At 35.9% G+C, this 27,570-nt stretch overlaps 1 protein-coding gene across 4 annotated transcripts in view; it reads left to right on the forward strand.

The window, feature by feature from the left end:
* The window catches only part of SEMA5A (semaphorin 5A), a 195,431-nt gene that overhangs the window by 117,131 nt on the left and 50,730 nt on the right, over positions 1–27,570 (forward strand). For 3 of the 4 annotated variants that reach the window (XM_087930659.1, XM_087930657.1, XM_087930656.1), the window contains 6 exons: positions 10,333–10,395; positions 12,553–12,651; positions 14,051–14,264; positions 15,354–15,639; positions 19,240–19,375; positions 21,274–21,478. In XM_087930659.1, coding sequence (XP_087786785.1) covers positions 10,333–10,395; positions 12,553–12,651; positions 14,051–14,264; positions 15,354–15,639; positions 19,240–19,375; positions 21,274–21,478 — 1,003 coding nt within the window. The remainder of the gene's footprint in view (positions 1–10,332; positions 10,396–12,552; positions 12,652–14,050; positions 14,265–15,353; positions 15,640–19,239; positions 19,376–21,273; positions 21,479–27,570) is intronic. The other variant, XM_087930658.1, reaches the window with a different exon arrangement.

Consider the following 27,570-nt stretch of genomic DNA (forward strand, 5'->3'; position numbering starts at 1 on the left):
TTTCCTGTTATGACATAATCTTTTCTGTGATTTTTTTTTCTTGTACTATTGTTGCAGGTTCTTCACTTAATGAGACTGTAGTAGAAAGTAACCCAGATGCTTGAACATTTCGTTTCATTTGCCAATAGCTGTGCAGACTTGCCTCATTTTGATTACAGAATTTGCCTGACAGAAAATTGCAACATGTGTCACCAGTTCAGTGGTAGTGCTTGAGAATCCTGCCAAGCACTGCTAAAGGGTACAGCTGGAATTAAATGCCAAATATGTTCTAGCACATTTTGACACAGCTTGAAGTGTTTTTTCATAGCTGCTTCCCAATTGCATATTGAATAATGTCCAGTCCATCCATCTCTGAGGCACTCAGAGATGAAACATGCTAGTACTGGAACTAAAAGTACACTGAACAACCGTAAAGTGGAGATTGTTCACAGGCCTTTGAATGAATACTAAGCCATGTGGTATTGTGGTAGGCTATTTAATGAGTATACGCAGTGGCATTGAAGAAGACAGACCCCTTTGTTAAGGATTATTATTGCAATATTGAAAATAAGGTGGCTATTATTCAAATACCTAAATACAATTCTCTATTACAGCTCTGTTTGCAATAAAAATCATACTGACAAATATAACAAGGAGCAAAAAAGGGCAATAAATAGACTCAAGGGTTAGGGCTTTTTAATTATATGAAAAGGTTAAAATATCTCAACCTTTTAAATATGGGAAAGTTGCAATAAAATAGGTAATGTTTATAAAATTATTTGTAATAATTTCATTAGATTATATGGCTGAAATAAATTATCTGGCTTTAAGTATTTGGGCATCAGCTTCCCTGGGGAAACCTGGTTTTGATATTTAGAATACACATTTTTACAAATAAAAATAAATGGATTTTTATACTACACCTAGTATGGAGAATGAAATTTATTGCCAAAAGTTATGCTAATGGCTTATACCTTACTCCTCTTTTCGATGGGTTTAAATGTATTCTTGGAGGAGTCCCCATTTTCCTTGAGCGTATAATCTTATTTGCTAAGCTTACTGGTATCTTAGAGCATCTAGCAAATCAATGTGGGAAACAAGATGCTGGTTTTGATAGACCATCAGGTCTCATTAGCTAGGATTCAGGGATCATAAATCTCTTCCTCCTCCAGCTTAGCACAAAGGCAGCCATTCTTCTTTCGAGTTGTTCATACATTAAACAGCAACACCAGGGACGAAATGCATTGTCCCAGGGAGGAAATCAGACCCTGCCTTTCCATTTTTAAAAGATCTCCAGTACATACAGCGGAAGAGGACGGCAGAGAGTCAACCTCTCATTTTCTACCAAGGTCTAACACTGCACAGAGCCACAAAACAAAATATAAAAGGGGAAAGAAAAAAACTGCTACTCCAAGCATTTTGGGAAATTTCAGTTTTGACTCTCTTCCCATGGTTCCTTGAAGTTACTGAAAAGCTGTGGAAGATATTCTCACATCTTCCAACTATAAAGCCTACAAAAAGAAATAAAGACTTTGCCTGTGATGGGGAAGAGTTCAATCCACAAATCACATCTGGCCAGCTGAAATATGGGATGTCTGTCTGCACAGTATAGTTCCATTCTGGCAGCACGTTTAACAATTACATTATTGAATTTGTACATGATTGTCTGTCATTTTGATTGGCAATATGTGTGGGTTGCAAGAAAAAGACCTATTCATTACATCTTTCAGTGGGAAAAGTTTCCAGACTCTGATCTCAGTTCTGTGATTGAGGCTTGATAAAATGGACCAGAATCCAAGCAACCAGAACATGAAATATTAGAGTCTGGTGGAAGAAATCAGGCAGGGAGCTGGTGGTCTGCAAAAAACAAACAAACACCTTTGCATATTCCTGGACCCTTCAGCTCACATTCTGATTATACTGGATTACCCAAAGGGGAGTCCCAGAGTTTTTGGGTGACATATGAATAAGTAAATATTATCTACTTATTTCTTTTTGGAAGTTAATGCTCAGAATATCTCAATTTTTCAATATAAACATAACCATTTTAAGCCAGATCTAGGGAACATGGTTTATTTTAAATTCTAACTCCCCTTGTATCCTTACTGCTTCTTCCATCTTTTTTTTCCCCCTGAACCACGAACGGTATATTAAAAGATGGAAAAAAGGAAACAGGAAAATTGCAGAATCCTAATTGATTTTCTATCTAGAAGCACCACATATTTGACCTCATATTCTTATGTATTTTATGCTAATCTATACCTTCATCCAACAGGAAGAACAACCAATATCACATTACTTTGCTATCTGTTGTTATGTATGTCTAATCAAAGTAGTGCCTACAATCAAAAAATATTTTAGTAGAGTTCCAGGGAGCATCCTGACCCCACAAGAAGTATCTTTCAATTCCGAATTTCTTCTTGCTCTTTCTTTACCATCATTCTTTGGCTCATAAGGATGAATAAGTAGGATATAGTAGTATTAGAGAATATGAGCAAAACCCACTATCATAATTCTGACAGTTAATAGTTACTAGTAGCAGTTAAGTGTGTCTGTGTAGAAGGTGATTTGCCAGAAATAACAGATAACACAGTCAGAAGGGACCTTGGAGGTCTTCTAGTCCAACCCCATGCACAAGCAAGAGACCCTATACCCATGATAGCAAACCTATGGCATGCGTGCCACAGGTGGCACATAGAGCCATTTGTGTCGGCATGGGAACTGCAGGCAAACTTACCTCACTGCGCATGCGTGCGGCTCACAGCCGATTTTTGGGCTGGTTTGAGGCTTTTTCGGCCTCCTGGAGGCTTGAAAAAAGCCTCTGCAGGCTTTGCAGGATGAATAATAGGCCCGTTTCGTCACTTCCAGTAATACCGGAAGTGACGAAACAGCCAAAAAAATCAGCTCTGAGGTGCGGTGCAGGTAAGGGGTCAGCAGTGGAAGATTGCGTGTGCATGTGCAGGGGGCATGCATTGTCTTCTGGGTGCTGGCATGCGCACAATTTTTGGCACAGGAGCCCAAAAAGATTAGCCACCACTGCTCTATACCATTCTGAACAAATGGCTGTCCAATATCTTCCTAAAAAAACTGCATTGATGGAGCAGTGGCTCCCCCAATGGTGCCAGTACAATTTACTGCCAATTGTTGATGATCATTTCTTTAATGCATTTTACCTTAAAATCCTGTTTGAATACACAGCATTTGATGAGAATGCAAACAGATAACAATAGTAAAAAGGCAATGACATGAAATTTGAAATTATATAGCTAGTTTTCTGGCACCGTGTAATTAAACCACCTTTGGAAATGCTATGTTTTGCCAGTATCTAATTACCAGAGCCATCTGTCGCCTAAGGCACGCTCTGCCATCTGTCTGGAATTTTGTTTCATTACTGCTTGTTTTCAGTTTTTAATTTAAAGAAATTGGTATCTATGTATGTTTGTATGGATTTGTATGAAAGTGGATGTTATATTAGCATGTCTTTTAATACAGGGCTCTCCAACTTTGGCTACTTTAAGCCTGGTGGATTTCAACTCCCAGAATTCCCCAGCCAGCAAAGCTGGCTGGGGAATTCTGGGAGTTGAAGTCCACCAGGTTTAAAGTAGCCAAGGTTGATGACCCCTGTTTAATACATCATGCAAACACACACCATTGCTCCCTCCCACCTTCCCTCTCCCTAAATTTAACAACCAGACTAGATATTAGCCAGGTTTTATTTGTTTACAAAGTTAAGCTTTGGGGCACTGGAATTATTAACTGAATGAGGAGATACATTAACTAGAAAAATAGTCTCTGGGGCTGTTACATTTCTAGCCCTAATCAAGTGAAATTGTAAAGAAAAAAAAATAGACAGAGTGAAATTTAGGCTTTCAGCATTTTTGCCCATCTTGGTACCTGGGCCTTAACAATGGATTCTTCTGAAATAATTAAGAGATGAAAGTGTTATTATTTTTGTAGCCTGGAGACCTGCGCTGTCTTGGTTGCTTGCTGTTGCTGTTGGAACGATGATGAAGACTTAGCTTCAAACGTCAGCTGAGGACTAGTTAATTGTCATCGGTAGTTTCTCAGAATTAGAGCTGTTCCTGGGCCCAATTCAAGTACCCGTGTACATCACACCATTTCTTCCGCATTTGGTCTTTATATTGAGAGGAAATGGAAATTAATTTCAACAATAGACTCCTTTTCACATTCATAGTAGTGACTGTTTTTGGCATGATAACCTCACATGACAAGTTTTGTATTACTCTATATACCATATTTTTCAGATTATTAAGACGCTCCGAACTATAAGATGCACCTAGTTTGGGGGGAGGAAAACAAGAAAAAAAAAATCTGCCTCTGCCTCCCAGCAATTTGCCTCCTTGCAGCAAACAGCAAACCGCCTGGTGAGTTCAGCACAGCCTGATTTAGCATGAGCAGCTGATTGTTGGTTGGATCTGCCTCCCAAAATACCAATGATCAGCTGTTCCAGTCTGCAGGGATAGCCACCACCTATCACTGCCTCCATGGGCCCCATTTTTGTCCTCCACATGCCCCATTTTCAGCTTCTGCGCATCCTGTGGGGCACACGGAGGCCAAAAACGGCGCGGGGAGGCTGAAAATGGGATGCATGGAGGTGGCAATAGACAATGGCGATCCCTGCAGACTGGAACAGCTGATCATCAGTATTCCAGGAGGCAGATCCAACCAACAATCAGGTGCTCATGCTAAATCAGGCTGTGCTGAAGCTAACCAGGCTGTTGGCTGTTTGCAGCAAGGAAGCAAATTGCTGGGAGGCAGAGGCTGAAGAGTGGGGGCAGGCAGGTGGGTGGGGCTTCAGCAACATTCATTGTATCAGATACACAGACATTTCCATCCACTTTTTTGAGGGGCGGAATGCATCTTATACACCGAAAAATATGGGTAAGTAGGTGAAAGAGTGAGGGCTCTTGGCCTCTGTGGCTCATGTAACATCCATTTCATGGGTCTTTCCCACCATTACCCGTTTCTTTTCTAGCCCTTACAATTTTTCATTTCCTTCCAATGTGTCTGGCCACTTTACACAGGCTTTTCATCCTCATCTTGTGTCCATCTTAGTTTGCATCATTTTGGAGACTTTAAAGGGGTCTTTGATTCTTTTGGGGAACAACTTTCTAAACTGAGTAGGAACAATTTAATGTTTGAACCTGGGCTGTAAAATACCTTGAGCTTTTAAGTTGAGTTGATTCTAAAGCCCACTTTAGAATACTTCTAGTGCTCAGGATAAGCCTTGCTGATAAGGCTTTTTAACATGATGCTTAGCATCAAAGGAGCAATCCATCCATGTGAATCACTCTCTGTTTTTAATAGTTCGTGCTGCTTTAAAGGATGCCCTGTAATTGGATTGGTAAATCAGGGCTGGATCTTTCTGAAATGAAGAAAGTATCCTACTATTTCCCACAACAAACAGGAGATGTTTATGATGAAGTCAAATGGGCAAATCTTTTCCTTCCTAAAGAAGAAATTTGAAAATATACTAAAGAGAATATACATGTTTGTGCTGTCACCCCTCCCCATTAATATTAGCTCTCAAGCTATTGAATAATACCAATTAATTTTAATTTCTAATAAATTAAATTTCACTTCCAAGAAAGGAAGGTCATACAAGTTACCTGCATGAAGTTATCTGCCAGGTTTTTGCTCATTTTTTGGCAGGGCCTGGGGAAGAGTACAGTTAAAAGGTTTCCAATTAAAATGCTGCACCTCTGATTTCAAAGCAGCCTGTAAGGTTGCTGATGTCATGTCAACGCAGTTGCTTTGCGCTCCTAAGTGCTTACACTCGAAACAAATGAAAACTTCTAAAGATTTTATAGATTACCAGATCATGGTCAGAAAGCAAATGTAAAGGATGCATCAGTCTCCTTTTGCTCCTGTCTGTTTAAGCTGACAGGAGAGATTGTGGACCATGTCTCCATGGAAACTAGTTCCTCAGCAGGCAAAGAGCTGAAGACTGCAACTCTCACTTAAAACCTTCATTTGTCAAGGGAAGAATCTTTTGAAGTAGTGTGGTATGTCAATCCCACATGGGGATATGAGATTCTCAAATGCCTTTGACAGCTAACATCTTATTAAAATATTGCACGATATATGTCGGTTCTACTGATGTTCTACTGATTTCAGAAACATGATAATTTTAAATTGGTTATTTTAATCAATTATAACTTTAACAGAATGTGATGTTTCATGGAGGGAAATGATTCTCTATTACAAAATGAGGTTCACTTAGATTTTGATGCAGACATTTCAAAAGAAAAGGGTAGGAATGTTAAAGGAAAACCAAGCATGGACTAAAGCCCTTGGTCTAATCCGCTGTTCTTATCGCATCAGTTCTGCAGAAATTGGATGGTAAAGGTTTTCATGGCATAGGGACGAAAGCTTTATCCCCTGCTGATGTCTGCATATTAGAAAGTTGATCCTGTTCTGTTTACTGAAACTTTTTAGTTCAGTTTATAGCAACTCAGTGGGTATCCATCTCTCTCTCTCACACACACATACAGTACAAGTTAGATTAAAAACCTAAGACTTCAGCTGTAGGCATAGTGGTTTATGAATCAGTGTTAAGATTTGTCTTTTATTACAGCAGAAGTCAAAGGAAGACATACAACACACATTGAAAATGAAAGAAGTGCAGTTGACAGAGCCAGCAGTAAAATAGTAGGGGTGTTTTTTTCCCTATAAATAACTACATGGATTGTCTAAGAGGTTGATTAAATGGTTGTTTCCTTCTTTATTTCTTGTATTTAAATCAGTAGGCAATTGATGGGAAATTGTGGCCTTCTAGCAGTTCTAGACAACAGGACTCATGCTGAGAGATCCTGGAAATTATGGTATAGCTACATTTGGAGGTTCATATCCTCTCATCTTCACTATAGGTTGAAGTAGAACCAGGGGTGGGATTCTATAGGTTCACACCTATCCGCTAGAACCAGTTGTTAACATTCTAAGCAGTTTGGAGAACCGGTTGTTAGAAGAAATTACTGGCCTAATCCTGTAAGGAAGGCAGGAAGGAAACGTTCTGGTGTTGCTTACGGAAACTGCCTCTCTGTTAATCCTTATTACGTTCTTGGCAGGACTAGACTTCCTGTCTCAGGAACTTCTCTGGAGTTTTTTTCCCCTTCTTTGCTGGTACTTTGCTTGTGTGGAGTGACCATTCAAAGTTACAACGGCACTGAAAAAAGTGACTTAGGACCGTTTTTCATACTTACAACTGTTGCAGCATCCCCACAGTCATGAGAGGCCAGGCAAGGAGATGCATGCCTCGATGTGAGTGATATTGAGTTGGCCACGCCCAGCCAATAACATGACCACCAAGCCACACCCACCAACTAAGCCATACCCACAGAACCGGTTGTTAAAAAATTTGAATCCCACCCCTGAGTAGAACATTCTTTTACCACTGGCATGCAAGCTAATAGTTAAACTAATTTAAAAAAACCTTACGCAAAATAGTACAATGTGAGAATCTAACCTAAAATATCAAAAATCTACAGTTCTGTAAATCTCTGGGTTAGATGGTTAGATATTGAACTTCTAGCAAAAATGGAAGCTGAGAGAGACAAGAAAGTAGTTGGTAACAGCTGCATTCACAAGGTTTATATCTGACAGACTTTCCAGACAGCTCTTGCATCAACTAGATTTTCTGAATCTAATTAAAATGTAATTGAGATTGATCCTGGCTGTCTTGATTTAGTTTCATTTCTATACGAACACAGGGTTGCTATGAGCATAGATCTGTTTATATTTTTGCAAATATGTTGGGTTCACAGAGACTCCACAGACAAACAATGCTTCCTTGCCAGCTTTCCGTATAGCAACTGAGTACTTTGTCCTTCCTCCATCAAGATTGGCTGTACAGTCATCTTCTTTGGGGGGGGCGGAGGTAAAAACAAGGAGAGAGAGAGAGAGAGAGAATTCCCCAGGCATCTGTGCTTGCCAAGATATTCAAACTGCTGTGTGTTTCAAAAGCTGTCACCACTGATATGCTGGAAGTTTGACATTTGAGCTACTGTGTTTTTAGTGCCATCAGATTTTATTCTTACATGTTAAATTGGAAACTTACATTTCAATATTCCAGTTATTGTCTTTTCAGCATATCCTCAGGCAGCCCTTTTTATACATTTTATCTGTATTTTTCTTTAGCAATGGCATTTATGAAGTAGCTTTCTTACAGTATGATTAGGGTTTTTGGTACTGCTAGACTTTCTTAGCATTCTCATCATGAGTTATTGATTAACATTCTTTTCCTTGTTACTTTTTCTGTGCATAGGTTGATACACCATTTGTTTCTCAAACTGAAAAAAAATGTTTGCTCTTTTCTTTATAGGCTTGCCAAAATTTGAAACCAAATCACCATTTCATCTTGGATGTAGATGATACATAATCATATGGATTTGTTATACTATCATAATTCTGAGAGTTCTGTAGTAATACATACAATACCTTTGACATGTTTCTTAAATCACAAATATGAGCTAGAGAACTCTTAAAATATGATTTTAGAGTTCTTCAAATTGGGTGGCCTAACTGATCACTGTTGAATAGAATTTTATTCCAACAGCAACAACAACAACATAATTATAAAAACAAATCAAGTTGATATTGATGGAACAGCAAAAGTGATAATTGAGAACGTATTAAGAGTATATCTTTTCATTTGAGATAGTATTTTGCATGATTCAGGTTTTAATTTTAGATATTTTTTCAAGATAAAAAAATTGTGTTGCTCTAGGTGGCACACACATGGTGGTTGGTCTAAGACTAAAATCCTTATACTAACTGCCCTATAATGTGCCACCCTAAGGATGTATTCAGAACTAACCAATCGCTAACTTCTTCGGGGCAAGGAGTTCAAACAGGTGGCAAATGCACAACTTATATCCATAACAAACCAACTTCTGACTTCATACTGAGACTGTTGTAATAGCACTGCTAGAAAAGATACAGGAGATAAAACCTTGTTCTTCTTGAACCCTATGTATATTTAGATAGGTGGTAGATATAGTAGTTTTGCTTCAGTCTGCAAAACTTGCTGAGAATGCAGTTTTGTCAATTACTGCTTTCCTAACAGCATCTTTGTTATGAAGCTCCTGCCAAGTTTTATCTTGTCTATGATTTTGATGAACCATAAGAGGTGTCAAGAAAGATCATTCAAACATTTGTAGTGATGTGTCATTGGTATTTTCTGTTTCTTCTTGTCACTTAAGGCACATGAATTAGAGCTATGCCAGTGGTAATGTTTCTCCTATTGAGATGATATTTTGTTAATCTTCTGGTTAATTTTATGCAAATCTCAAAAATGGGTCTTGTGTTTGAGGATTGCTGCAGGTAATAAAAAGTGCAGTTTCTAGACTTAATTTTTTTGGAACATGTTCTGTCAGCTGTGAGGAAAAATTACAGGACTATTTTAAAGTGTTTAAACTGTTTGAGATAACAATCACTTAAACATGCACACACCCATTACAAAGTTTCCTGGATGTTGAATTTACCTGGTGATGTTTTGCTTTAGGTCCTTTCACTGTCAAATGGAACAGATATTTTCAGAGCAGCTGCTTTATCTGACAAAATAAAAATAAAATGGTCCAATTATCTTTAAAGAACCTGTATATGACCTAAACCCACATTTAACGTTACAGATGCGCTCATATATGTATCCTGTTACTTTCATTTTATTTTTCTTTCATGGATTAATAGTTTTAATATATTGTAAGCTGTCATTGGGATAATTAGGAAAGAATAGTGTAATATTTGTCTCTCACACAAGAGGCACATTATGTCTGCCGTTTTCACATATGAAATAGGACTGGGGATGTGCACAGAGGTGGGATGCTGTCAGTGTAACAACCAGTTTGCTAATCATGTGCTTCACGAACTGGTCCAAACTGGGAGAATCCCACTCCTGGATGTGCATTAAAGTGGCGAAAAGTCCGGAAAAGCTGAAGTTTCAGCCCACACTTGAGTTCCTTTGCTATAATTAATCCTGGCCTTTCATTCAACCTGGCCAAGAACTTCCAGAATCAGAGTGGGACTGAGGAGAAAAGGAGTGGGAGGTAATGGACAATTAAACAGGCATAAATATTCTTTTAGTAAATGATTTGACTTTCATAATTGAACATGGACAATGAAAGAACATTGTTAATCCCTATCTTGTGTACTGTAGTTTACCATAAATCAGCAAATACGCTACATGTTCATTTCAGTGTGTTATCATCATTTTGATTTTCCTTGTAAGTTGATGTCGATGTGGTTGATTTCAGTAGAAAATGATTGTCTTTCAATGGGAATATCAGATCATATTTGATTTTGTGAACAAATAATCATTATGTTTCTGAATATTAGGGTGTGGAATGGCGTTGTGATGAGACTACTAAAAAAGCTTGTTATAGCAAAGGCAAATCAACGGTAAGTCCTTAATTAGTTTTCTCTATCTTAAATGGGGCTATTTCTTTTTTTTCCTCTTGATGTCTTGGATGTGGTAAAACTGCATCGATATTACATGTAATAGTTATTCCTAATATTTTGCCTTCTGGATTTAGTATGATTTCTGGATGTTTATTGTGAATTTTCATGCCAAGAGTACTCTGATGGATAGACTGCACAATGCAGGTTTTTTGAAGAAAAAAAGAACAAAAACAGAAACATGCCTGTAGAATAGAAGAAAGGTTACAGGTTTTTTTAAGACTGAAAAAAACCAAGCCAACTGAAAATGGAACTCAAGTATATTAGTAATAGGGCTAATATCCAGCTCACAATACTCCTGTGTAATCACTGACATTATCTGAAATTCTGGAGTGTGGTGGCTCATAACATTAGGACTGATGATTGGCAGGCTTGCATTTGAGACCTGATTCCTGCCACAGGAGGGGGTGAGCTCCCATCACACACTCCAGGTCCTGCTGTCCCAGTATTTGAAAGCAGGTGATTGTGGGTAGATAGATGGGTACCATTTCGGTAGTGCAACTTAATAGGGAGCTGAAAGGAGGCCCCCCCCTGGACAACAGTGATATCACTGTTCAATCCTTTCAACCTGGAAGTGGTCCTGGCACAAATGTAGTTGTAATCTGAAATTTACAAGCTCACTCTAAAATCTGAAGTTTTCCATTTTCCATAAAAATTGGGCTGATTGAATAAAAGTGTGTAAATAACCAAGGTGAAAATTTTCTGAAAATTTAACATCCCATTCTAAGCTGTTCCAGCTTCCTCAGAAATGTTCCAACTTTGAAACAAGTTATTCTGACTTTACTGAAAGACATCTAATCTTGAAATGGATATCAAAGGAAGGCATTTCTGAAGTATTATTTGATGGCTTGTTAGAGTTGGTTCATATATCATCTTTGTGTGATGACTTTGTGAGACAGAAGTGGAGGAAAAATAAAAGAATATATAAAAAAGAAAAAGCTGAATTAAAGAATTAAAGGGACTGAATTCTAAATAGTTACAAAATTTGTGTAGTACAATAAATGAAGAGGGTTATTTTTCAACCTTTGTACTATGTTTTTCAATTTTTGTATTACTTTATCAAAATAGAAAATACAAAGACAAATGAAAATAGTGGGAGGAAAAAGGGAAGAGAAAAAAGTGTAAAGTAAAAGGCAAAAAAAGAAAGAAAGGCATTGACTTCCAAATCTTTTTAGCGCAGTAGAATAAGATAATATCATACAGCCGTAACTTTTTACTTTTACATAATAATATACACTAGCCATTTCTATAATAACAAACCTATCTAATCAGCAAAACCTAATATCAATGTTTCATTTTGTTCACTTCAGACACAAAGTTCAGAAGTGGTTTCCAAGTGAAAACAAAGTTAGCTGTATTCTTTTCTTTGATTCAGCCAGTCAATTTAGCCATCTTTGCTAATTCCATCAGTTTTTGCAGTAATTAAAATATCTTTCCATTTTTGTACATAGTGATTCTTTCTACCAACAGCATATATATCAACTAAGTTCCAAATTTTTGTTCATGTTCTTTGTCCATTAAGCCTAAAAGGAAACTTTCTGGCTTTATCTTTATATTCCCTTCAAGAATCTTCTTTCTAATGAAAAATTAATTTTTGCCAACTTTTAAAATTCAATTTTATCTCCTTCTATATTTTACCATAATTTTTTTTGTAAAGCTTAGTAAGAGTCACTTTAAGAATCTTCTGTTTAAGATGTAAATCTTACTCCAACTTTTTTTTGCTTTGTCTCAAGTTCATCAGAGATGGTAAAAAATTTCTTCTTCACATTTATATTACCAACATGCATTTGCAATATCTTTATACATTTTTTACATTTAATGTAAATCTGAAAGCCTTTGTAATAAATGAAGCGGTTTACAGTAGCATCAGACAACAAAACGTAGTTTTTCTATAGAAGTCCACAGAAACAGTTACTGCACAATGAACATTGCTGTAATCTATAATCAGCAGCTGTTGTAATAAGTATATATGTTGATGTATTAGTACTTACATTGATGGATTGTGTTGCTGTCATTAGGAATTAATTGTAAATAAAATTTGACTTTATAGAAGTTTCTTAATATGTATCATTATACTAATAATATACTTTGCTTTGGCAGGAAGAGTGCCAGAATTATATCCGTGTTCTCCTGATTGGTGGAGATAGACTATTTGCATGCGGAACTAATGCATTTACACCCATTTGCACCAATCGGACGGTAAGAATATGAGTGGATCTACACTACAATCCTGTAGGTTTTATAATTCAATAAGACAGAAGTAGAGGAAGACTTCTGTGATTGTGGAATTTCTTGTACAAATAAATTGGATATTTTCCATTATGCACTTGGTGGCCATCTATCAACTGCAATGTATAATGCATAATTTCCAGTATTTCATCCATTCTATAATTACCAATATTATATCAACAGAGACTTGAGAATGTTATTACCACATAGTATATTATTAATCATAAATATTATTAATGACTGAAGAAAAAATGGCAAAGGGACCTGGGAATTTCTTTGTTGATTACATTTGGAATGAGAAACTCTCTGGTCTGCCATGGTCTCTTTCATGGAGTCTGATCTACAGCTGATCTGAGATTAGAAGTTTCCTCAGTCTTGTAAGGCTTTAAAATAGCCCAATCTGAATATCTGAGACTGTTTTAAGCATTCTGGCCATGGGGGACTTTTCAAAGAGGAATTACTCTGGAAAATGAAAGGTTCTGCTGCCCAACCTTACAATATTGGTAAGGAGCACCTATCATTTATAATAAAGCTTCAAAATAAGCTTAATTTGTGACTGTTCGGGCTATTTTTAAGACCTATTGTGATATAGGTGGCATTTTCAAGAAGAGGGAACTACCAGAAATGGAAAAACTTAGTCTTCTTAAAACGGTGATTTTCTCTCAAATGTTTGGTACCATATCCTGCAATACTTGAACACTGCTAGATTGGTTTACTGGTGCTGGGATACAATATGTATTCATGTTGTGGATTAACTGAATGAGTGTGTATATGCTAGAAGGACTGAATGGATTCACATAATAAAATAATATTTTTCAATATTTTGTAAAGTTTGGATGGAGTTCTGTTGACTGAGCTTCTGCAGTGGAAGCAAGGAGGAAGGAATTACCTTTCCTCTCAACTCCACATGTTCTTCCATACCTGAATAAATATGCATATTTTGAACAGTGAATATGTTATGAAGGTCATCTATATAATGGACATTGTGAATAGTAATCTATATAGGGTGAATGAGATGGAGTGTACTGTAAGTATGTAACCCTTTATTGAACTTGAAATCTCTAAAGCTAGTAAGAAGTCTATATTAATAAGAACGTAATTTAAGACATCATTTTTAATTCTTCACATTAAAAGTCAGTTTTTTCTTCCAGTTATTTGTGTGCATATGTCTATGTTTATATTTAATATAAGAACAGAGTTATGTAATAATTAATTCACTGTTGATATGGGGAAAAATTGAAGGAGTTCCTGAACCAAAAGCAGGACACATGTACAAATAAACTCTTCAGTTTATGTTCAAGATTTGTGGGTTTCATATTCTTTAATGCAGTTTGTAATAATTCTTCCTCTCCCCAATATTCTGATGAAGCTGAGTAACCTGGAGGAGACACATGATCAGATCAGTGGTATGGCACGCTGTCCTTATAGCCCCCAGCACAATTCTACAGCTCTCCTGGCAAGCACTGGTGAATTATATGCAGCAACTGTCATGGACTTTCCAGGGAGAGATCCTGCAATTTATCGCAGTTTGGGTATTCTTCCTCCACTTCGGACTGCACAGTACAACTCTAAGTGGCTCAATGGTGAGTATATGGAAGAGACATTTTATTTGTTGGGAAATGCTTTCAATTAATTCATTTTGAAGGAAAAAGCTTCATTCTTACAACTTAATGCTGCTTTGTCCACAGCCTCTTCACATATGGAATAATGACTTCTTAGATGTCATTATTGCAGGATTAAAGTTGGTCATGTTAGATGAAATTGGGGCATGGGGAGAAATAAAGAAAAGATATAAAAGAACGGAGTATTAATTGTGAAAATATAAGAGCATATGTTTATTTAGTTCTTAATACAAGTAGTCCTCAATCAGCAACCACTCGTTCAGTGCTTGTTCAAAGTTACAGCAATGCTGAATGTGAAGAGTTACAAGCACTCATCCTAATTGCAGCTATTGTAGCATCCCTACAATCACATCGTCGCAATTCGAGTGCTTGGCAACTTGCTTGCAGTTGAAATAGCTCAGCGTGATCAGGTGATAGCCATTTACCACCTTCGTTGCTGACTTTCAACAAGCTGAGTCAATTGTGAAGCTAGCAGGAGATTGCAAATGGTGATACCATGTCAAATAATCACATGAAGTTCACCTAACAATGGCAACTAGATTGGCCCAAACTGCCATTGTACATGCAGTCATATTAAGTCAGTGCAGTCCCATGATGTTCCAGTTTACAACTGCATTGCTTAACAATGGAGTTCCCAATCTGAATGACCTCAGTTCACCAAGGAGTCCGTAACTGGACTCCAGTTACTCCTGTAACTGTAATTAAAAAGATCATTGGCAGTTTTTGGACAGGTACTACAGCATATATGTATTACTAAATTATTGAGCTTTATCCTGTTATTATTTGAATGAACATAATCTTGGCAGGAGAAAGGAAGTCAGACTAAAATTGACAAGAAGTAAGTGGACATGAATGGAAATTTCAAAAAATATTACATAAAAATTTGGATTTAAGGAAAATATTGGCGGGGGGGTGGGGGGGCAAAACCAGTAGCCACTTGCATGAATCCTAGGTACATCCTAAAGAAATAAGGGTCCATGTATAGATGGATTGAGTTGATTTAGGGAGCAAATTTATTTTCCTCTATTTTTTCCCAAAAATATATTCCAGAACCAAATTTTGTATCTTCATATGACATCGGAAACTTCATCTACTTTTTCTTCCGAGAAAATGCAGTGGAACATGACTGTGGGAAAGTAGTTTTTTCTCGGGCCGCTCGAGTTTGTAAGAATGACATTGGTGGCAGATTTTTGCTGGAAGATACTTGGACCACCTTCATGAAAGCTCGTTTGAATTGCTCCCACCCTGGAGAAATTCCATTTTACTACAATGAATTACAGAGTACGTTCTTCCTGCCAGAACTGGAATTAGTCTACGGGATCTTTACCACTAATGTGTATGTAGTTTATGTAGTATTTTCTTTCTAGAACATTCAAACTTAACTTGAGGAGGTCTATTTATATCCAGGAATGGGCAATCTTGAAAACAAACCCATACTGAAAAAAATCTAAGATAAAGATTTTGGTAAAAAATGATTGCATATTTATCACTTTTAGAAGGGTATATCACTAACAGCTACATGAATGTGAATTTTTCAAACCTAAAAGCTTTCCTTGTTTGAATTTTTAATTTAATAAGATGGTAGCAATTGGCAAAAATTGAGACTATTGTATACTCAAACGTTTGTATCAGGCACATTAATGAATTAATTTTCAAAGATAACAGCTCCATTAGTAAACGTGGTTTATTTTTTAAAAAATATACAAAGGAGTTATGAAAACATGCCTTGTATTACAGCATGTTTTCTTAACTATGAATTGTTCAACTGGAGATGAGAGATCTTATGAAGCAGTGGTCCCCAGTCTTTGCTGCTTGGCAGCCAGGCTGGGGTGGAGAGGGGAACACAAACAGTAGGCCAGTGTGCATGCGTGCATGCCTGCAAGAGAGGAGACAAGCCTTCGGGGCATGGTCTCAGATCCTTCAGGCTTCTCCATGGCAAAAGCTTTTGCAAAGGGATAGAAAGCCTGAAGCAGTGCAAGATCTCTCCCCTGAAGCCTTTCGTCCACAGGTGGCTTGGCAGCCCGGGTGAGGGGTGGAGAGGGGAACCGGGCTATGTGAATGGCGGGCTGGCACACATGCACATGAAGCTCCACTCACGGAAGAAAGAAGAAAAGCCTTTGGGGGTGTTGCTCGCAGGACCTGGTTGCGAATAGGACACGGCCTGGTAGGCCCAAAGATTGGGGATCCCTACTATGAAGTATTGTTTTGATCACACAATGAAAATGCATGCCAGAAAGCATCTGGTCCATTCAAGAAAGGTAGTTGAATCTGGATGAATGCTATGATGGAGTAAATCTTGTCATAATCATATGAACAGTTAGCTTCTGGAGGCACATTGCAAGGCCTTTTCTCTTACAAGCCATTTCTTAGATATCTGAACAGCCAGATCTTACTAAGATATTTAAATGTAATGACTAATATGTTAAGCTTAATGCAACCATCAATTGGAAACCAATGGAGTCACTATAAATTGATAGTTTCCTGATTCAATTGACAGCAAGTTCCCTGATTATTTTGGCAGTTTCAAAGGTATTCTACAGTATTCTCAAACTTGGCACTTTAAGACTTTGGACTTCAACTCCCAGAATTCCTCAGCCAGCATAGCATAGCTGGCTGAGGAATTCTGGGAGTTGAAGTCCACAAGTCTTAAAGTTGCCAAGTTTGGGAGCCCTGCTATAGTATGTTTATTTCCTTCTGACCATCTGACCATTTTAAAGTCAGATTTTTTTCTACTGCCACTATCTCCTTCCGAGGGCTGAGAGAGATAGACTGTCCCAAGGTCACCTAGCTAGCTTCTGTCTCATGTGGGACTAGAACTCTCAGTTTCTAGCCTGATGCTTTAACCACTACTCCAAACTGGCTCTATTTTTATTTCTTTACTTTCTTTATGGTTGGATGTCTATTTCTATACATCTGTATATTTGTTATGTATCTGTATCTAAATATAAACTTATTCCATAATTCAGTTTGATTTTATGCATTGCATGACTGATAGTCAACATATTACAAACAATATAATTTCTAGAGAGCTCGCTACAGTTGTGTATTGCAGCAAGAGATTAATAATTGTAAGATTCATAATGATTATAATATGCATTTATAGCCACAGAAATGAATCAAATAGTATCTTTGTCTTATTGCCCTTTCACTTTTCTATGGTCTGACAAAAACACCTTGAAATATAGATGAAGCAGATCTTGGGGGAGGAGTTCTTGGAATTTAAGTTATTCTGAATTTGTATAAATTGAATAAGTTATTACTCCCAAATCTATAAGGTGGCTTTCCAGCATTTGAAGGTTTCAGCTTATGAAGAGGAGAGGAATACATTTCTGTAAGTGGAGGGAATCTCCCAAATACATTTAACTGCATATTTTTAGAGATCTTATGCAGACTCTCAGCTCTAAAATCTGACTTCTGCAAAGCATGCACAATGTACACTGTAAAGGGAAAATAATACTGGTATTTGAAACTGTCAAGTGGGAACAAGTGCTGGGACTATTATTTGGGTTAGCAGAATACAGGATGCCTGTATTAGCAGGATACAAAGTGAATTAATTAAATAATTTTAACAGACTGTTCTCTAGGAAACAATATGGAATTGGGTGCCCAGTGTATTATCTGAATAATTACTTTTCCAAAGTTCTTTCTGTGTAGCACTGAGTTAGGAGTAAATGTACATTTTCTATAGGCATATATGTGGCAATTTTGTCTAGAATTAATTAAAATATTTATTAAGTCTTTTAGCTTTTATCTGTTTCCTTCTTTAAGATAAAAATAGTTTTGTTATTTCATTCCAGGAATAACAAAATAGAAATACTTCACTCAGCTACTTTAATTCTACATTTAATATCCTTTACCTTACTTTAGCTAAATGTTTCATGAGTATTATTAAAACTTCACACTCAACCTGCTATGTTGCTGAATTAAATCTACCTACACCTTTATTACTAAATTAGCTTGTCATTTGCTCTTGTTTCATAGCTGTTCAGTGTGTTGAATTCTTGCTTAGCTGATAAGCTTACTACTATGTAGTGTATTCCCTTTGAATAACTAGGGTTTTAGCATACATGATCCTATACACTTAAACATTTATTTAAGAATCAGGTATATTGCTCTGTCACAAAAGAGATACTGCTGCCTAGTAACTTAAGGGATCTGTGAACATGTACTCAGTTTCCAGCATGAGCAACTTCCAGATGTGTGAGCTTCCAGAATTCCCCAGCCAGCATGGATGTTGCTAAGAATTTGGGGAACTGACACTTGCACATCTGGAGGATATCAAGATTGGGAAATGCTGATCCTAGGTAATTTGCAAATAAATTTGAGAATGAAAGATATAATTCTTACTGCTTGCATATATTAATGATTGTTAAACAGAAGAGCATTTATCCTTGCTTATTTTCATGATAATGGGTTTTTTTTCTTGCCCAAGTATGTGTAGCAAGATTTTAGATCACCACTTTTCTGTTTAGTTACCTCAACTAATCAACTGATAATTAGTTTATTCTTCAAGGAATAAATATCTACATGTTGTATTCTAGTTAATGTAGCCGTATCACAATACTTTTTTAAAAGCTAAGCTATTTTAGGAAAGGGTACAATGTTGGAGATTTTTATTGTAGCATTCAAAACAAAGTAATGTATGTGATAAGAACTGAATAGTAATTGCATAATATATAATTTATATATAGTCTCAGGTACCATGAGATTGTTAATTATAAAATAATGTTAAACTACAAAGAAACCTTTCTCAACTTGGTGCCTCCAGAGATGTTGCTCTAGATCTTACAGGACTATCATTCTAGAAAATTCTAACTTAGTAACCATGCTCCATAGTTAACATCTGTTCTGAGGTGAGATGCAAAGAATTATAAGTGTTATAGAAAATTTTCACTGGCTATATAAAATAATCTGTTTTCTCTGTGTTTTTTTAAAGGAACAGTGTAGCTGTTTCAGCTGTTTGTGTGTTCAACATGACTGCCATAATTCAGGTCTTTAGTGGGCAATTCAAATACCAAGAAAACTCTCGTTCTGCCTGGCTTCCTTATCCCAACCCTAATCCTAATTTTCAGGTAGTTGAAAATAAAAATTCATGTTGATCAAATTGCACTCACAGTTTTAGGAAGTTAAAATGTTTGTTGTCACAAGGGATCAATAGAGAAATAAATAAACATGGCAAAAATAATAAAGACCCCAAATATCCTGAATTTAATATTTAACTGACAGCTTTCAGTCCATGGTTATGATGATATAAGTTGCAAGCTGATAACATTGGGAGAGCAACACATTGTCCATTGAACTGGGATATTTTTGGTTCCTCCTAGAAATGTCTGTATTCATCTATCCTACCCTACATAAGGAGTGAATTCCACATTCTGCTACTCCTAAAAACTCATCATTCTGTTTTCATTGCTTAGATTCTTTTTGTTCTTAGATATGACCCTAGACATAAACTGTAAACTGTACAATATATGAGGAAATGAGCTTTCAGTTTTCTTGTCCTAAACTATTTATGGTTTAATAGGAAGATTCAACACTTTAAATTGCACTACAAACAAATAGAAAACTTATGTAGAACAGGTATTAGGATGGTGTGGCACCAATAAGCAATCTGGTTAAGAATTTTACAGCAACTTTAGTTGAAAAACACTCTGTGGGGGCGGTTCCTGGGATGTGTGCTATATTAATTTACCAAGGAAGGACTAAGGACTAAGCATGGATCACTGTTGCCAGATCAGCTTCCTCTAGGAGATAGAACTAGAGCATCAGGTAAAATTGAGCAAAAGGAAAACTTCTCACAATTGCCATCTTGGCTTCCAGAAACAAAGTTGGATCTACACCTCTCCTTTATAATTTTGTACTCATTTGAAGCAGAAAAGTTTGAGGGCTAGAATACAGCAGCTTAATTATAATCCCGATAACCTAATTTTGGGGAGGAGTTTCATTGGGAAAAGTAGATGCATAGCGAAGCCCTCACAGAAAAACAGAGCCTATCAGGCATGAAATACCAAGACTACATGTGAAGTTCCAATTAAATTGATTTATTACTACTCATGCCTAAGTACAGGAATTTACTCAACTAATAGCACTGTTGTGGAGCTTGATAAGAGTCAACAGAATTCAAGTGGGGTTGCACTTAGTCCATTTGTGGCCACATAGAGACTCTATGCTGATTTCTTTTTTGACTCGATCCATGGAATCTGCTGTTCCTTCTCTTACAGAGCCTGAGGCTCCTTTTATAATTATAATTATAATTACAACTGCGGCTGAGGTCTGCTTTGTGCTTTTGAGTTCCAAGTCTTGCTGGTCCTATCCAGGATGAACAGAAAACCGACACAATCTGGAGGACTATGTGCTATGTACTTCTTGTTTGTGATATGGGTGTTTAAGGATCAAAACGTCACATACCTTTTATTTCTTTTTTGAGATATCTTCAATGCAACATATTTGTATGTGTGGAAACTTATAGAGTATATATCAAAGGTGTCAAACTCAATTTCATTGAGTGCCGCATCAGGGTTGTGTTTGATCTTGTGGCCAGGATGGGCACGGCCAGCTTGATGTCACTTGTGTCAGTGGCACTTGTGGTGGCCCAAACGCTCTGCCAGCAAAAATGGGCTCCCGAGCTCCGTTTTTGGTTGCCACAGCCCCTTACAACCCTCTGCCAGCAAAAACGGAGCTCCATTTTCACTGGCAGAAGCACCATGGGCCAGATTCGCTGTTTCCAAGGTGCCCCATGGGCCAGATCTGGCCTTGAGTTTGACACCCTGGTATATATGGATAATCTGCTAATGAGGAAAAAGATTGAAGTATATTACATAGCTGGATGACCAGTCAGTTGTGCACAGTTTATTATAAGAGTTAGCCTTTAGATTGTTATAATTTGGGATCTCACAATACATACAGTATATGTCTTAAGTTCTAAAAATCTTGAATTGATGTAAACAGCATTATATGTATATATTTTCAGTGTGGCACCATGGATCAAGGCCTGTATTTGAATCTGACAGAAAGGAATCTCCAAGATGCCCAAAAATTCATTTTGATGCATGAAGTGATCCAACCGATCACACCAGTTCCTTACTTCATGGAAGACAATAGCCGCTTTTCTCATGTGGTTGTAGATGTGGTTCAAGGAAAAGAAATGCTTTTTCATATAATCTATTTGGCTACAGGTAATTTTTTTCTTTATTTCTAACATGCATAGATTATTCAGTAATTTGTTAGCTGAGATTTTTTTTTAAAAAAAGCTAAAGTACAAAAAGCACTTTAAAACACCAGTAGTAAAATAACATAAATCCAACAGCAAGGGGAAAATAATGGTATATACAATAATAAACAAGTAAACATATCAACAGATATTTTTAATTGAACTGATACTAAGTTATCTGTCCTGCCAGCCATTAATCCACATGCATGGATTTATCCAACTATCCGTGAGATTTGCTTTATTAGAGAAAAAAAATAGTTTAACATTTATAGTTTGTTTGCCAATCATTTTTATGAATTGGAAGTTAAAATGAAAGACCTATGGGTTCTTCTTAGAAATTTAGAAAAACATGTTTGATGTTCAGCTCTATTTCTAAGGAAATTTCTAAGAAAATGCAGTATTTAGGGACTTCATAGATTTAAAAGATGTAATAATTAAAGCAAGTTTAAAAATTCATATAAACTTGCTAAATAATTCCTATATTTATGTCTTATCTGTAGGAATCAAAGTTTTGATTTAAATACCTGAGAAGTTTTGTTGGACATTGCTTTAGTTAGAAATGTTAATATCTAATTATAGTACCTGTGCTTAATTAGACTGTGACTTCTGTTGCAAAATATTGGAATGGCTGAGAATGGGAAAACAAATGTGTGTTTTCCCCATTGAGAGTTATTAAAGCTACTTGCATGTTAAACCTTGTCAAACTTTTGTACATTAAGTGAATTAGTAGCAATTACTCCATGCAAGTAAGCTGAATTCTGTTCATGGATTAACATATTCTTTCTTGTTTTTTGGTCATCCTTCCATCCTCACAATCTATTTTGTGGCTTCAAGACCCTTATATATGTAGTATGGTACCATTTTTTTAAAATGAAAGCTGTTAATAATGAAAGCCAGCAAATCTTTCCTGAATGCCACTGGTTATACACAATTGTCTATTGGGATCCAAGCTGATATGACCATCTGTATTTTAAGAAAAGTAATAAAAAGAAAAGAACATTTCTGTTTCAACTCTTCATTCCCCTGTTAATGTTACTGGATTTCCAAACAATCATTGTACTTAAACTGCATTTGATATTTTTGCTAAAAGGATTGGCAAAAGAAACTGAAGAGTAATAACTTCATGATATGATTTCTAGCATGGGAGTATAGATGTGTTTAATATTTAAAAAATACAATGATTTATTTATTTCACAATGTAATTTTTCTTTGAGGAATATGGATCTCCAATCCCACTAATAAAATAATAAAAATGGAGTAAGTTAGAATAGGATGGCTGAATTGCTTTGTTTATAAAATAATGTTCATCCTACAATCATCAGTCCATGAAGGCAGAAATATGACATTTAATATAAATGTGAGATATAAGAAACAGGATATAGTATTTATAATTAGAACTAGTGTTAATTCATTTCCATATAATGAAACTGCAGTATTTAAAATGTATTGTACTTAGAATGAAGTTTTGATTCCATAGGTTAAGTATACACTGTTAAAAATCTAACAAACCTGAGAAGAATATAAAGCAAAACATGTGTATAGTATGATTAATCAATAAAAATTGGTTCATAAATCATCCTGAAAATATGTGAATTTTGAAGACACTGAAATGTCAATATCTATTTTTTGCCTCCCATTTTATGTTTGAGTTAAAACTGGAAGAAAGTAATTAAACAACTAGTAGATGTCTCAGAATTATAGCAATGTACTTGAATGGAAATATTTTCAGAAGCAAATTTGTTATTAAATGTATGTCTTTTCACTTGACTATTATTTATAGACAGCTCAAGGATTTTTAGTCCTTGTCCACTACTTTTTACTTGCTTGGTATGTTGTTTTAAAACTCATGATAAATGAAAATGGAATGGTTGGTACACAGTGTGTTTAGTCTGCAGGAGTTTCTTACATGAACCTCAACTTACAATGACCTCAACTTGCACACTGCAATTTGTTGAAAGTGGTTTCTTTATCATGCTGATATAAGGTGATGTATACTTACAGAGTATGATATTACTAGTTACGTTTCAGCCAGTAGTGTTTAAAAAATAAAAAGATAAATTGTTAATAATTAGCTATGTAATTTACTGTATCATATCTTCCTTTAAGATTTTAGATCAAATAAAGCATGTGCCAGATTGTGCTTTACTCTTGTGCTTTACTCTGAATGACCATTTGGAATCCCATGAAGCTGAGAAAAAAAATCTCTGCTGTGAACGTGTATGTAGATTGGATCTAAATTCATATACAAGTCTGGATTTGTAGATGCAGGTGTTTCTAGTCTACGTGTGGCCTTCAGGCAGAATTAGAAATGAACGTTGAACTGTCAGAGCTCTGGAAGGACTCATAGCCTGCAGTTATTTATACTTTTGCATCTTATTTCTCAGTTATTTTACTTGTGCTATGTGAAACTACTCAATTAAGTACAATTTTGGAAGATTTCAGGAAAAAAAATCCAAGCTACTTGCAACATATAATCTGCTGTTTCACTAATCTGTAGTTTTACATAAACTATCATTGTAATTACCTTTAGAATAGTGGGGTAATGTAGATATGTATTATTGCAAACTAGTCATACTACTACTTGATACTACTTCTTGTATCTCTCTATCTTTGTGTCTCTGATTCTTTGTACATGTGCATATAAACATGCTTGTCCCAAAGAGGCTTTTTACAAAAGGCAACTGGACTTCCTTGATTTTTTTTTCTTTAGAAAAAGTTTACTAAACTGAAGAAACTTCTTGGGTAAGAGGTGAAATGTTTTCAAAGGAAAAAAAATCAAGAAAGTCCAGTTGCTTTTTGGGAAAAGCATTTTTGGGACAACCATCAACTGGATGATTAGAATCTCCATAGGCAGACTTCTTTAACCAGATTGTGAAAATTCCACAAATTGTTAAAGTTGCATATGCATGTAAGATAATAGATCCATACCTGCCAGCCTATCAACCCTTTAAATCTCTTAACTTGTTCTGGATTTAAAATTGTTATTAGACTTTTCACTACTGGAATGAAAACATGAACATACATTGATATTCATAATCATTCTATTCTTTTTTTGTGGTTAAATTTAATACATAGCCCAGAAAAAAGAGTTAGAATAGTTAGCTAAAGTAACTTAAAGCAGGAGATAAGACAATAAAAAATAATTATATCTTGTTTAAATCACACCATCCATTATGTATTATTGCTTTTGCAAATCATCCTTATTTCCATCATATCTATATGCTGATCCATATATTATATTTTGTTCTTTAAACTTCTCACCTTGTTCTTTTTCAGGGCCTTATCAATCTGATCCAACAATAAATTTCTCTACCCTCTGCTTTCTCTTGTTCTGTTCACTCTTGTTTGCAGTTTGATACTTATTCAATTTCTCAATAGAATCAAAGCATCTCAGTCTATTGTTTTCCCACTAGACAATGTATTTTTTCCATTGGGCATTTATTTTTGTATTCAACTCATATTTATTCAGCCCCTATTCATTTGGCCCTGATTTTTCGTTTTACCACTCATAACTTCCCCATTTCTACTGCATATAAGTACTTTTTAATGTTCCTTCAATATTACTCAACGCTTATTTTAGAAAATGGACAGCAGCAGTATTAATAGAATCAGGGATTTTTGCTTCTCATTAGAATCATTCCTAGACCTTATGGAAAGGTATAAAAATTCATTCACTTTCTCTATTTTTTGTCATTTTTTGAAAAATTCATTTTACTTTGTGTATAATTTGAAAGTGTTTATATCCTGTTTTCTTTGTTACATTAATTTTCAAACCCATAATCCTTGTTGCACTATAAACACAAAGTCTGCAAACTGGGTTTTCTGCAACAATATGGCATCATTGCAGTCATAAGTATTCGTGTTCCCAACCATCACCTTCTACATCCAACCACAAATATTCCATTCATCCGTTAAACAACTAAGGGATATCATAAATCTTGTTCTCATGTTCTGTTCAAGGATATACTAGTTGCTAAGCAGTCCATTTATTTTCATGCATGGTTTATTTTCAATATATTACTGCATGTAGTGACCAACCTTCCACATCAAATATGAAACATTCCATATACCTCCTTATAAGATGCTTTCGCTAAATTAACCCTAACCCTAACCTCTTTTCCTCCTATTCATATGTTCAGCTTTTTCTCATCAAATAAAAAAAAAATCTGATTGGCATGTTCTTGGCATAAAGCCACACTAGACTTCCCAAATTTTGCTCATTGTCTCTTATTGCTTTGGAGTTGGAGTTTGGAGTTGGAGTTTGGAGATATTCTGAGAGATACTTAACAAATTCAATGTTTTGGGGTTTGGTTTTTCTACCTGTCCCAAATGTACAAGGTCAGGAATAGCACTCTTCCAAGTGCAGTCTTCATATGGACTTCAATAACAACAGCACTTAGACTTATATACCACTTTACAGTGCTTTACAGCCCCCTCTAAGCTGTTTCCAGAGTCAGCAAATTGCTCCCAACAATCTGGGTCCTTATTTTACCCATCTCGGAAGGATGGAAGGCTGAGTCAACCTTAAGCCTGGTGAGATTCGATCTGCCAAATTACAGGCAGCCAGCAGCCAGCAGCCAGTAGAAGTGGCTGGCAGTTTGCACATTAACCAATGCGCCACTGTGGCTCTTCAGATTATATAACTGTTATCCTATTTACTATATTTCAACATTTCCCGTTACAAAATCTAGACTTACAGCCTTATCATTTGAAAACAAAAACATTTATTATTTGTTTTTTGTGGAACATTAACATTTATAGCATTCATTTCAATTTCAGGTTTCAGTATATCACTATCATTCCCTTGCAGATCTCTAAAAAACCTTTTTATAGCACTTCTTCACTTAATATTTCATCTGAATCCATTTAATCATTTTTATTCTTAATTCCACTCATTCTGCTGGAGGCTGTTAATCCTTTTCACTGTCTTTAAAAGCAATTTTTATTTTCATTAAAATATCTGCATGTTCTCTTCCTCTTTTAATATTGACTTTTCCATGCTGACTTTGATGGCATTATTTGAAGCAAATTTTTCCTCTTTATGCACAATGTAAAATATCTTCTACAAGCACCCTTTGTTTTGATACCTATTAATGTTGCTTAAAACATTTCCATTTTAAAAAATTTATACCAATCAGTTTCCATATTATCCTTCTTTATATCCATTTTCCATTTGGTCTGCTATGAGATTAATACTTTTGTAGTAATCATATAGTATTTTACTTTGTCTTTCTGAAGGTCTACTTTCAGTCTCATTTCTTTCACATTTTTTCCTTTTCTTTTACGTCCATTTTCCCCCTAAAACATGATTCTGATTCTATTAAATAATGGCATGTTCTTCACTCGGAAGCTCTTATCACTCTTGTATTCATTATCAATTCTCTTAGTCGGAAGCTCTTATCACTCTTGTATTCATTATCAATTCTCTTAGTCTTTTAGCATAAACAAATCAGTCATGATTTTAGATTTATTCCTTTACATGTGTATATAATAGTGAGCTTCATATTTAAATTATATATTTGTAACAAATAACAAACAAATCAACCAAACAATACTTTTCTTTTGTTGGAACCTTTCCATCACTTTGCCTGTATCCTTTTACTTTATTCTGACTTGTCTATTCATGATGTATAACAGAATAACCTTTTCCTTTGAATCCCAGTCTTTCAGAATGCTACACAATTTTCCTCAAATTCATCTGTGGTGGTTTGTGCATTGGCTTCTGACAGGCTTCCAGGTATAACTTAAAATACTAGCTTGTTTTGATGCACTTGGTTTAACTCTCTGGTATCTCTAAGGCGATCTCCTTCCAGTAGGCCCATTGATTCTGTAAGCTTATACCGGGAAGATAAGCTTATGTCCCTTCCATTAAAAAGATGGACAGCAGCATTTCTCCAGCGAATCCCTTTCTTCTAGAACATAGGGGGTGAGGGAAGAGAGAGAAAGGGAGGGAAAGAGGAAGGGAGGGGGAGAGAAGGGGGATTAGAGATATGATGCTTTCTTTTAGAATAGCTGTCAAAACAGTATTGTTTCACAGAACATCTGGACTCAATTGCT

This window comes from Pseudonaja textilis, chromosome 3 (genome assembly GCF_049901715.1).
Source record: "Pseudonaja textilis isolate UNSWEBS1 chromosome 3, rPseTex1.2, whole genome shotgun sequence".
Lineage (NCBI taxonomy): Eukaryota > Metazoa > Chordata > Lepidosauria > Squamata > Elapidae > Pseudonaja > Pseudonaja textilis.